The 13,896-nt window shown below is 37.5% G+C and overlaps 1 protein-coding gene across 1 annotated transcript in view; it reads right to left on the reverse strand.

Moving 5' to 3' along the window:
• Window positions 1–1,095: 1,095 nt before the first annotated feature.
• Window positions 1,096–13,896, reverse strand: part of CRB1 (crumbs family member 1, photoreceptor morphogenesis associated) — a 179,951-nt gene continuing 167,150 nt past the window's right edge. Inside the window, 6 exon segments of the mRNA XM_006834233.1 lie at window positions 1,096–1,348; window positions 6,211–6,333; window positions 8,903–9,404; window positions 9,407–9,525; window positions 9,527–9,797; window positions 9,857–9,980. Coding sequence (XP_006834296.1) covers window positions 1,096–1,348; window positions 6,211–6,333; window positions 8,903–9,404; window positions 9,407–9,525; window positions 9,527–9,797; window positions 9,857–9,980 — 1,392 coding nt within the window.

Raw genomic sequence — 13,896 nt, forward strand, 5'->3', positions numbered from 1 at the left:
CATCATTGATGGACTCAAGTGTGGCAGCGGTAGTGAGGTTGGCCCAGGATCGGACATTGTTTCATTCTGCTGTGCATGGGGTCGCTATGAGTCAGTTCTGACTCGATGGCACCTGACAACAACAACAACAACTATAGAGAAATAGAAGTAGAAATATACTAACGTTTGTATGTCATGAATTCACTTTAGAGATTCATATTATGATATCACAAATACATTTGATTATGGTACAATGTTTGTATAATTTTTCATAAAGATAAGCTTACTTGCAAATTTTAGAAAAGCATGTCCCCAAGAAAATGAAAGTTTTGTGATATATATTTTTTGATGCTTGCTTACATACGCCACAATGTTTATTTTGTATAAAATATGTTAGCAAATTAATGTGTTTGGTAGAAGAGTCATATATTACAAGTGATCAACAACAATAAAATAATCTATTTGTGTAGAAAAGGGAAAGAAGTACTGCAGGAAAAATAAAGAAAAGAAGTTCATCTGTCTTTTGTTGAAGGTGAGAAGTTTTTATGAACTCAGAAACTACACTGGAGAGATAGATCAGATAATTCTCTTACAACATTTTTAGGGATTCATATGATTTCCTGCTTTCTCTTTATATATTTATCACATATCATTTGAATAGATTTTTATAAAAGCATTGATAGATTTAAAACCATTTATTGGTAGTTTCAAATTGTCATGTCATAATGAAAGTACATAAAAGACAATAGATCAGAATGAACGAAGGCAACCTATACTGTAAAGTGGATACCAAACACAATTGGGAAGAAAATGTTTTCTTATCTCTGTGATCATTTAAATATTAAAAGCTCTTAGAATGATAAGTACTTGTATTAAATACACTCAATGATGAGATATTTCTGATTATATTAAGAACATGTTTTTTCACATTTAAAGCTAGAATTAGAAAATACTTTATACATACATGTACATGAAGTGCTTGTGATGTGCTTAACTACTTTCTAAGTTTATTTATTTTAATTGTCAAGATAGTTTTGATTTTTTAGAGATCAAATAGAAATCATGGCATTTCTTGGATCTCAATAGCTTTGAAATTTGAGAATGTTCAAATGTATGTTAGTAGTCTTCCTGTTCTCCCCACTCAACAACTGGTTCATCATTCATGTGCAGAATGAGGTAAGAAAGGAGCTGAAAGAGATTCTGCCAGAGTAAGAGAGAGATATAAAAGGAGAGGCCGCTCTTATCTACTTCACAGTGCTCATCAGCAAACGCAACATCACAGAGCCACTGGACGTGGTTGAGTAAGTCCTGGGACCGGCCTCCATGGAAGCACGGATCAGAAGCTCACTCATCAATGTCCTTTTCACACCTTGAAAATAAACAGAAACAGCAGAAATCCAGCATCCTGTTGAATAAATTGGATGTGAAATGGGGAAAGAGAAAAATTTGCCTGGATCTCCCCAGAAGATTGCAATCTATCTATCTAGTTCTGCACAATTTCTGTATAATTGTCACTGGACTATTAACTGCAAGATCAGCATTTCAAGCCCACCAATTGGTTCTTGGAAACCCTAGACAGAGTCACTAAGAGTTAGGATCGAACAGACAGCACTTAACAACAAACAACAAATGGCATAAAAGGTTTTCTTTACAATTCTTCTTAAACAAATTTTGGTTTTAATGGAATAATTTGTATACACAGTTAATTGGGATGAGAAAGCAGGTGCAAATACTTAGCCACCAAAAGAAAATGGGGCCTTGCATAAACTAGTTTCTCCCTCAAGAGCATTAGTGGGTTTGCCACCTTATAAAAATCTGGTTTATTAGAGGCATGTGGGAATCATGAGAGCTGAGAATGAGGTGGTATGCTGGCTAGAGTTGGCAGAACAGACCTGGTGCAATCAAGCTGCCCTGCCTGATACTAGTGCATCACTGCCCTCAGGCTAAGGGGAAAGGCCCACCAAAGACAAATGAATTGTTACAAAATGAAATCAAGTACTTAAATGATCTGATGTGCTAATGAATATGTGTTCCAAGAGCTAAGCATAATATTTGAATGTTCAGGCAGAATGACTTCCAAATCAACCAACATCAATGGCAAGGTAAATTGAAATTTTCATCTTCTCTGGATGTTGTCAACAGATACTATTTTTAGCATCTACCATGTGCCAAGAAGGACTCTGAGTGGTACACGTGGTTTGCACTCGACTGGAGTTCTCGTGTGGTGTTGCGGGTTAATGTGCTGGACTGCAAGGTCAGGTCGAATGACAACGTGGGCAGTTTAAGCTCTCCAGCCGCTCCTCGGAAACCCTATACTGGGTCACTATGAGTTGGAACCGACTTGATGGCACTTAACAACTGACTTAAAAGTAGGGGGTGGTTGGAACCCACCCAGTGGGTACCAAGGAAGAAATGCCTGTTGATCTACTTGTGCAAACACTATTGCTGTGTGTCGTGAAGTGGGCTCCAACTCACAGTGACACTACAGGATTGATTAAACGGCCCCACACGATTTCTGAGGTTATACATCTTTACGGAAGCCGACTGCGTCAACTTTCTCCTGCAGAGAAGCTGATGGGTTTGAACATCTGACCTTTTGTTTAGCAGCTCAACACTTACCCCACTGCACAACTAGGGCACCTTCCTTAAAGATCACAGCCAAAATAACATGGAACAGTTCTAGTCTTTTTTAATACATGGGGTCAACATGAATTGGAATGGACTCCATGGAAATGACATTAGTCTTCCTTTGGACAAACACTCCTTGCTCTAGGGATAGAGCAGTAACTAGGCATCTGTTTTCATTTGAGAAATTTCTATAAAATCTTTGCTTCAAGAATCTCTACAGAACAGTTTATAATGTTGAAGTTTGGTGTAAACAACATTATTATTTCGCCCTAGCCACTCTTTCACCTCCCAAAATGTGAAACTTGCATACATGGGCCATAGACTAATGACTAGGCTGGAAATGAAAGGGGATGAGGTGGTGGGACAGGGTCGGTCTAAGGTATCAAGGAAAAAAAGATCTCTTCCAAGAAAAACAGTCCCTTATCCTGCTGGATACCAAGCATAGCTGAAACACTTTCTTTTCCTTTTTTGGCTAAGGCCTCTGGGCTGGAAGGAGGCTCCTCGGATTAGATCTGAGCATACTTGACAATTCTTAGAAGCCTGCCAAACACTCTGTTCTGGGTGGGCCAGCATGTCCACACCATCTATCATTTACAACCTGCCAGGATAACACTAGTAAGTTGGAAGTTTAACTAGGCAGGAGAGAAAGCAATGTGTCAGAGGACAGCTTTTCAACATCTTTGGGCATAATCGAAGTCACACTCTCGAAGGCCTTGGGAGATTGCCCAAAATTTCCTAGTCTTCCCCACCTACTCTCTTTCTTTTAAACTCAACAGTGCACTACTCAAAGTGCCATTGAAGGTTTCATTAAAGATTTATTGTTGTTGTTGTTGTTGTCAGGTGCCATCGAGATTTATTAGTAGATAGAAAGTCAAAATAAATAAATTCATGAACATGCTGTAAATGAATTAATGATGGTTATTGTTGTTTAGTAAGGAGCTCTGGTAGCGTAGTGGTTACGAATCGGGCTGCAAACCTTAAGGTCAGCGGTTCGAAACTACCAGCCGCTCCGCGGGAGAAAGATGAGGCTTTCTACTCCCGTAAAGATTTACACCCTCGGAAACCCTGTACAGGGTCGCTATGGGTCGGACCCGACTCGATGGCACTTAACAACAACAACATTAGCATCCCACAGTGTCACACCTAGAGAAAAACAATCCAAGAGTCTGAATGAGTTCTGTGCATTGTCTGACAGTGAGCAAAGAAGCAGACAGCCCTTAAAAAATAGCAAAGAGTTGTTCAAAATTTGTTGTCAGGTACCATTGAGTTATTTCTGACCTGTGACTGAGTAGCACTACCCAATAAGATTTTCTAGGCTACAGTCTTTAAGGGAAAAAGATGGATAAGTCTTTCTCTCACAGAACTAATGGGTGGGTGCAAACCACCAACCATTTGGTTAGCAGCCTAATCCTCATACCACCAGGACTTCTCGTTCAAAATTTAGAACGAAAAAATATTTGCAACCTTTTTGAAGTATATGAAATTGGAGGCCAGTTGAGTAGTCTTTGAGTTAGTATGTTGAATGACATAAATTGCTGCAATAGACAGTAGGAGTAGGATGCAAAGCTATTATTCCTTTCCATGTTCCTATAAGCTTGGGCTACCTGCACCACTTTGTACCAATCACTGAAGGTAATCTGTGAAAGGAAGGTCATTGAATGTTACCAGTTGCCATCAAGGCGATTCTGATTTATGAGACGACATGTGTTTAAAGTGAAGAACTGTGCTCCCTAGCATTTTTTTCAAGCAAATTACCAGGCTAGTCTCTCAAGGTGCCTCTGGATGAGTTCGAACCACTAAACTTTTTGGTTAATAGTTGAGTGCTTAAGCATCTGTACCACCTGGAGTCATAGTGTGTCACTGTAGGATAAGCACTGGATAGTTAGCAGCAAGGTCAGCAGTTCAAGCCCACCAGTCACTTTTTGGAAATACTATACAGGGTCACTATGAGTCAGAACCAACTGCATACCACTTAACAACAACAGGACCAGCGAATGTTAGAAAAGTAAAATACAAGTATGCACCAGCCTGCATACTTTCTGAAAATGGTTAAAAAAAATTTGTATTTTTGTGATGCTAAAATATAATCAAAAGCAGAAGAGTAGAAACTCAAAATAATCCAGATGGCAATTTTCATGGAGGGCAAATATACCTATCACTTTATTAACTACCCTTCTTGGAAAAATGAATTCAGTCAAAGCCTCTGTGTCAAATGTGTTTGCTTTTCATTTATTTAATGTATTTGATGTAGGAAGCTGAAGCAAAGGTTTATTCAGAGTGATACTAGCACTTGCTAACTGGAGATGTAAGCAGAGGTTCTGAAGGCAGCTAATTCTGTACTGTATGTTTGGATTGGCATCTCCACTGTCATTTAACCTCTCAGCCTCAGTTTACAAGTATGTAAAATGGAAATCTTAAAACCTTTTTTGCAGAACTATAAGAATTAGGAATAATGTTTGTAAGGTCATGGCAGAGTATTCAGTAAATGGTTAACTATTCATTATCTGTTTACATAACATAAAGATTCCTCTTTTGTAACCATTTTAGAGACATAGATCCCTTTGGGAATCCCATAAAAGTTATGGCATATACACATTTTCTAACCATCACACTGTCCCCAGCTAGTCAAACAGTCACCCAGATTTGCCTTCCTTTCTAGCAGGTTACAAATTGTCTAAAAACATTGACAGACCCCATGTTAACAACCCCTAAGCTAGGTGAAGAAGAGTTGCAGGGTTTCTCTGGAAAAGGTAGAATCATATAGAAAGGATGTACATATTTTTAAGGTAAGGAGCTCTGGTAGCGTAGGGATTACTAATCGGGCTGCTAACATCACGGTCAGCAGTTCAAAACTACCAGCTGTTCCATGGGAGAAAGATGAGCCTTTCTGCTCCTATAAAGATTTACAGCCTTGGAAACCCTGTACAGGGTAGCTATGAGTCAGAACCCACTCCACGGCACATAACAACAACAACAACAGGTAACTGATGTGGCACTGTAGGAAAAGTACTGGACTGGAAATTCAAAGCTAGCAGCTGCTCCTTGGAAACCCTGTACAGGGTCACTATGAGTTGGAAACGATTTGATGGAACTTAACAACAGGAAGAAGTCTTTTAGGTATATTTTATTTTACCTCAATGGCACCCATATGTATATCATATATGTGTTAGTGGGAAAGAAACATGAATCTAGATGAATTTATATGAAAGAAACATGCATTTTTCAAAAACATATTCCCTATTTGAAGCCTTGGCTCATAAAATGTTCTTTACTTTGACCTAAGGTACCCTGGTGATGCAGTGGGGTAAGTGTTGGGTTGCTGATCACAAGCTGGGTGGTTTAAACCCACAAGCAGCTCCTCAAGAGAAAGATGAAGCTATCTGCTCCTGTAAAGATTTTCCGTCTCAGAAACCCAAAGGCTCCTACTCTGTCAGGATCTAATTTTTCTTCATTTTTATTGTTTGACTTGGTCTGAACCTCCATTTCAGCACAGGTTTTTCCTGTGGGCACTGAGATGAAAAATGAGAGCATAAAATGAACCTGGAGTAATCCTATTGTTCTTCTGGCCAGACTTCCCTTCCATCAAGTTCTAATGTGACTCACCGTTCTCCAGTGAAACCTGGCCGGCACTTGCATTTGAATTCACCCTGGAAGTCTGTGCATTCACCTTCATTGTAGCAAGTGAGATTTGTCTTCTCATTCCCACAGTCTGTTGAGGGTAATCTGGTATGTCAGAAGAGATAAGAGTAGTACTCACAGCTGTTCATCTTGCTCATTTCATTCAAGAAAACTTTTTTTGAAAAGTTCATATATGTAGACAATGCCAAACTAATTAAGAACTCAGGCTGGCTGAGCTACAATTGCTTAATTGGGCTGTATGACACTGAAATTACTTTCCCCAGTAAAAAGTTCCTGCTGTAAGAAGCATAGCTATCCATCTTCCTCTTCTACTGCTTTCATTCGTGAGATAAGATCTATGCCATGGTGTGGCAATAAATTTAGGATTGGAAGGGAGCTTGCTATAGGAGATTTGCTGCTGCTTTGCCAATAAATCAACAAAGGCCATAGGAAAATTGCATCTCTATAAAGGCCAGCAAAGCAAGGACAACACTCTGGTACCCAAACATTCATGTGATTTCTCTGTTGACTTTCAGAGCTGAACTCAGGTTGCCCTGCCAAGACTTGCTGCTCCCTGTCTAATAATTCATAACTTAGCAGAATGCAAGCCAAATGTTGTCCAGGAGGTTTGTATACAGCGCTTAATGGTAACTGCCTGTGAATTCAGTATGTGGCTCTCTTGTATAACAACAAAGCTGTTTATGCTATGGAATCCTTAGAAAATGTAGAACAGCTTGTTGAAAGCTAAACAGACAATGAAGGGACTGGTTTTGCAAAGATATTGAAGGTGCTGCTCTGGTCCTTTGACCCGTTGTGTATGTGCCTGGCATTTGACACATCATAAGCATCGGAGAAATATTAGATGAACTGGATTTTGTCCTGTTGTATGCATTGCACTTATATGAGGAAATTAGCCTATATAGGAAGACAAGTGTGCCTCTTCCCACATGAGCTAATAATCAATTCTGCTTAAAAGAGAACTATCATAGGGATGTTTCCAAAGAGTCAAACATCCCAACCAGAAAGAGGTCAATTAACAATGCAAATGTGAAGTTTTGTATACAATCTTAGGTTTAGTAAACAATTCTTGAAACTCATTAGAAGGTACTTTTGAGAACTCGGGTCTTTGAGAACTTGATTTTGATGAATTAGGCTGAGAAAATACTTGCAGAAATAATTCCTTTTAAGGCATATACCTGTTTATTTTATTTATTCAAAGTCACTGTGGCAATACTATTGGTTTTGATTCTGAATTTCTCTTGCTTTAATCAGGCAGTTGACTTGTTGGTAAATAAGTTGGTTAACACATAGGAAGTAACCTTTTATTTGAATGCCAGCTTTTAGTATCTATCACCATTCCTTGCTTTGGTAGACTCTGAATAACATTAAGTGTTAAGGAGATAAATGCTATTTCTTATAGGAGTAGCTATATAATATCAATTAAATGAAAGAATCACCTATTAAGAACCACCTCTGAATGCCACCCTACTTCAGGTGTTCTTGTCAAAACCCTGGCATATACCCTATTACTTCTTACTAAGAACTCATTCACCTCCCTATGCCATAATATATATTTTTTCTTTAGTAAGTTTTAAGCAGTATAAAAATTATGAAGACAATGATTATTTTGCTCATAGGGAAGCAATGTGACTTAAAGGGAACATGTTCATTGTTGTCTCTTTATATAACATAAAATGGTATTACTGGAACTAAAATAATGCTTTTATATTTTATGGAAGACATTGAAAATGGATAAAGAGATCAGTGAGTTTTCTTTCAATAGAATGCTGGCCATTATACAAATTTCAACAAATTTGTGAAATAATTTCATTATTTTTTAAATTCCATTCATTGTCCATGGACATCATGAAGTTTCTTTGTATAGCAGATACTCTGAGATTATTGAATTCTGTTGGGGTGCATATATCAGGTTCTCTTTACTAAGCTATTGGTACAAATGAACCTTGTGCATAGAACTGTAAATTAATTTGTCTATAATGATAAACAATTGATTTTCACATTGTAGAAAAGATGATTCCAAAGATTAATTTTATCACCCTGTAGGATATTAAATAGTTTCTCATGATTGGCAAAATTTATTTTTTAATTCCTGTTCCTTAGATGGCTCTTTGAACTTATTTTTATATCTTGTTCCCTCATTAATTAATGAGTTAAATAATGCCCTCAACATATGATTATTCTATATTTGTATCAGAATCAATCAAGATTTCATGTTTTTGAAATTATGCTTTGATGCATTCTTTTCAGTATTTTGTAATATTTATCTGTGTGAAATCACCGAAGCCTCATTTTAGTGATAGGAGTCATGCCTTCCCGTAGAAGAATGCTGAAATTCACAGTTAATTTTTTTTGCATCTGTTGGTAATCTGCCTCTTCCTCCAAAGATATTAAGATCATCGGATTCCAGGCCTGTCGTCCTTGGAACTTTCTAACAAAGATGACTGAGAAAGTAAATCTGCTCCTCAGAACACTCCCGTTCTTATGTACAGAACATCCCAGCTGGTGAGATCCCATCTTTCCATGATCAACTCTGATGGGACTAATACCACCCCTTGCAGCACAGACTATCTTTACATGCCTTGAAGAGAGAAATTTTCAATCAGTCAAAGAGAATCAAGAGCTTAGCTCTAAAGTCCAAGCTTCATATGAATTTCATGCTCACCTGCAAAAATTTCCTGTAAAGTTCTCCAAGCAGAGACAAGAATAGCCATTAGTGTCACTGATGCAGGTAGCTCCGTTTACACACTGGTGTCTCCTGCAGGTGTCTAGCTCTACTTCACAGTGCACACCCATGTATCCAGGCTCACAACTGCAAAAGTAGGTTGCAATTCTGTCAGAGCAGTTACCATGGATACAGGGGTTTGAAAAGCATTCATCACTGTTGAGTTCACAGTGTGTGCCTGACCATCCCAAGGGACAGGAGCAATGATAGGAGCTGTAGATATCCTCACAATTTCCACCATGCAAATGGGGGTTGGAGTTGCAGGCATTCACCTCCAAACAGCCAGGGACCGCTGAATTTGTAGGGATTTTGAGAAACTGCTCTTCCTGAGGATTACCAGTGAAACCATGAACATTTTCAGAGTAAGAGAGATAAATACCACCGATACACCCTTGCAAGCCATTCTTATTGTCCAAAGTTTGGTCACCAACATAATGTCTGTGTCCGCCTTTAAAAAGTTGAGGTTTCCTGTAGCAACTGTACTGGTCACAAATGGTGTTTGGTTGTCCATTCCCATTTGCCACTTGGAGGGTTGGCCCAGTGAGTCTGTCATGGAGAGTCACTTGGTGCCATGTGCCATCATTTACTCGCTGCAAACTTGTCAGACTCATCATATAAAAACTGTTACCACTTTGCTATTGAAATGACAATCTGGAGTCTTGAATATTGATATTAAGAAAGTCAGGCTCTTTCTCTGAATGTAATATTATCCCATTTATATTACTTGTTCTAAAACCAAATGTGATGTTGGTGAGATCTCTGGTAATATATCCATTGCTCCTGAGTAATGTTCCACTGCTTGGTCCATTAAAAACAGCATTTGTAATACCTAAAGAGAGATAATATCAATCAGCAAATTATTTACAACTGTAATGTTGCCTTAATTACCCTTATTAAGAGTCACGATTGTCATGCTAATGGCCACCATGTATGGGCTAGGCACTGTGTTCCTTTCTTTCATATTATTTGCAACACAGAGCCCTTGCATACAGATATTATTATTATTGCAATCCTGATCTATAGAAGAACAAACTGAGATTCAGAGAAGTTAAGTACTATGTTCATGGTCCTGTGGCTAATAAAGGATGGAACCAGAATACCAAACCTGGTTGGTCTGATATAAAAACCCATACCCTACATTTCTTTCCTACTGGAAGAACAATATTTACTTTGTATATGTTGCCACAAAAAAGCACTACACATTTTAAACATAAAGAACTTGAGCACAAAGAAATTATAAATCTGGTTAGGGTAACACAGCAAATTAACAGTAGAATCTGGCTATAGACTAAAGTGGTCACGGAGTAAGTAAACAACCAGAAGCTGGACTCCAAAATGATGGATTTACTTAGCTGGGAAAACTCCAATCACATGCAGATCTACCCAGTCTGTGTCTACACTCAAGTAGCTGCATGTGACTGGTGCAAACCCACGAGCTGCTCCTCAGAAACTCTGCCTTGAGGGCACTTAACAACAACAACAGATTACTTTTAGTGTCTCTGCTTCCATTCCCCTGCAGATTAATATAGCAATCACTTTTTGCTCAAGACCCCTATCAGTTATCATCACATTTAGAATGAAATCCTAAATTCTAAACATGACCTAGGAGAGTACATGTCATCTGACCCCCAACTAACTTTCCACTCCTACTTCCTACCAATCTTTCTCATCCCATGCCACAGTCACACAGCTTTCTGATACTCGTTGAAGATACCAAGTTCGTTCCCAACACAGGTCTTTTACTGCTGTGACTTATACTTCAAATATTCTTCCCCTAAATCTTCCCACATCTGACTCTTTTACCACATTAATAAATAATGTGTTTAAATGCCAATTCCTCTGGGAAGCCTTTCCCTGCTAAGCAAGTTGAAACAGCTATCTTTCTGAAACCTCTCTCTAGTACATTGCTCTTATTTTCCTTTTGCTTTAAGCAAAAGTAAAAATTTGCTGAAGATAATTAAGAAATGGATGCAGAAGTACACTGACAGAAATTCAAGTCAGATTCAGGGGAGGATGTGGAAAGAGGGATGTCATTGCTGATATCGGATGGATCTTGACTGAAAGCAGGCAGTAACAGAAAGGCGTTTACCCGTATTTTATTGACTATGCAAAGACTTCGACTGTATGGATTGTAACAAATTATGGGTAACATTCTAAAGAATGAGAATTTCAGAACACTCAACTTGGGCTCATGTGGGACCAGCATATATACCAAGTGGTAATTGTTTTAACAGAACAAGGGAATATTGCTTGGTTTTATGAAAGGTGTTCATCAGGGTTGTATCTTTTCATCATATTTACTGAATCTGTATGCTGAGAAAATAACTCAAACTGAGAAACTGGACTAAATAAAGAAGAATGAAACATAAGGATTAGAGGAAGATTCATCAACAACCAGCAATATGCAGATGATACAACCTTGCTGAAAGTGAAAAGGGCTTGAAGAACTTACTGATGAAGATGAAAAACAAAACAAAAAACCTACACCCTCTATGTATGGATTACATGTCAACATAAAGAAAACAAAAGTTCTCACAATTGGACCAATAAGCAACAACATGATAAATGATTGAAGTTGTCAAAGATTTCACTTTACTTCGATTCACAATCAATGTCCATGGAAGCAGTGGTCAGGAAATCAAGGGACTCATTCCTTTGTTCAAATGAAAAGATTCGTTTTGAAGACTAGGGTATGCCTGACCCAAGCCATGGTATTTTCAATTACTTATATGCATGCGAAGTTGGACCAAAGAAAAATTGATTTCTTTGAATTATGGGAAGAATACTGTATATGCCATGAACTGTCATAAGAACAAACTAATCTTCCTTGGAAGAACAGCCAGAATGTTGTATATATCACATATTTTGGACATGCTATCAGGAGGTACCAGTTCCTGGATAAGAGTATCAAATTTGGTAAAGTCAACAAACATGAGGAAGACTGTTAATTAGATGGAATGACACAGTGGTTGCAACAATGGGCTCAAACATGGCAATGATTGTGAGGATGGTGCAGGACTGGGTAATGTGTTGTTCTGTTGTACCAAGGGTTACTCTGAGTCAGAATTGGCACAACAGCATGCAAACATTGCTTGATGTAAACATGGACTAAATGAATGGTCTATAAAACTCCTCCATCTTTTTTATGGAAAGTGAGATCATTTTTAGAAACTACAGTAGGACAAAATTCATGTGTGTCATTGGATTGAGTTAACACTTCAATTGATTTTATTATTTAGATTGTGACATTTTTCTACCTGGTTTTGGGCAGGGGTTTGGTAAGGGAAAGACAAAGAAGTGTCTCATTTTATATTTTATCAAGAAACTTTTTTAACTTTTTACAACATTGATCTTATACAATAGTTTGCATTTGTGATTGACTAATTTCATTCAGCATCATGCCCTCCAGGTTCTTCCATGCGGTGAGGTGTTTTGCAGATTCATCATTATTCTACAACATTACATATTATTCCATTGTGTGTATGTTCTAAAGTTTGTTTAACCATTCTTCCATTGATGGTCATTTAGGCTGTCTCCATCTTTTTGATATGTCTTTTGTAGACTGCATGTTGAAGGATCCTGTTTTCTTATCTGTTCATCTCATTCTCTGTCTCTTGATTGGTGCATTTAATTAATTTATATTCAGTGTAAATATCTATAAGTATGAATTGATTGCTGTCATTTTTCAGTTATTTATTCATTTTTTTGTGCTGCTGCTGGTTTCTTTGTTTCACAAATTTTCTGCACTGAGTTCATATTGTAGGTTTTCCTTTCATTTTCATTTCTATTGTGTTAATGTTTAGTAAATCTTTCTGATTTTCCTCTTTTTTATTTTAATGTTCAAGTATTAATTTCTTTGAGGTTACCCTGTAACTTATTAATTTTTTCCCCTACTTAAAATAGTATGTTTTATCTTGAAATCTACTTGCCTTCTTGGCCATTTGGAAGTTCTGTATCTATACTATTCCCTCTTTTTGCTTTTTAAATGACTTCATTATAGTTTGCTATCTCTGATCCTCTATTTTCAGTATTGCAGGTTTGTGTTACTTTAAATACTTCTGTATCTAGAATGAGTTCTGGGTGGTGGTGTTATATTTGGTAATCTCAGGTTGCTGTCTGCTATTGTTGGTTCTTAGTACAAATAATACTCTAAAGCATTGTTTTGTTAAGTTGGTCTGGTCATTAAAAATTCCTTTAATTTCTGTTTATCATGAAATGTCCTAATTTTGCTATTGAATTTGAGAGACATCATTGGTGGGTACATGATTCTTTATTGGCATTTTTTTTTTTCTTTCAGAATTTTGTATATGTCATTTTATTGCCTTCTGGTTTCCATAGTTTCTTCTGAGAAATCAGAAGTTAGTCTTATTGGTTCTCCTTTGTAGGTAACTTTTTGTTTTCCCTCAGCTGTGCTCAGGATGGATCTTGCATCTGGCAAGAGTGTCTCATTTCATATTTTAAAGTAAATGTTAAAATGACATATCTAATTAGTTCTACGTCTCCTAAAGGAAGAGCACATCTATAATTTGATATAAATTTGTTTTTCTAATGTTACTTTTAACACTGAAATCACTTCTTGTGATCTGGGTGTAAACCACAATGCACATAACAAACTTTCTATTTTGGCTTTTATTCAGGTATCTTTGCCATGATAAACACACCTGTGGCTAAGGTAGTTTGTACTTTTTTAAAGCTTGGTTTTGCTACAGGATGCAGAGAAAGAGATGATTACCATCCTAAAGGCAAACTCAGGCTAATGCTGCATGAGCTGTATTATTGAGAGTATTTTGCTCTAGGAGATCTAACCTTTTGCATATAGTCATATTTTACTTAGAAAACAAAATACAGCATGGTTAGGGAGAGGAGAGGGAGAGGAGAGGGAGAGGAGAGGGAGTGCTCTCGTAGCGTAGTTGTTACGAATCAGGTTG

This window comes from Chrysochloris asiatica, unplaced genomic scaffold (genome assembly GCF_000296735.1).
Source record: "Chrysochloris asiatica unplaced genomic scaffold, ChrAsi1.0 scaffold00009, whole genome shotgun sequence".
NCBI lineage: Eukaryota > Metazoa > Chordata > Mammalia > Afrosoricida > Chrysochloridae > Chrysochloris > Chrysochloris asiatica.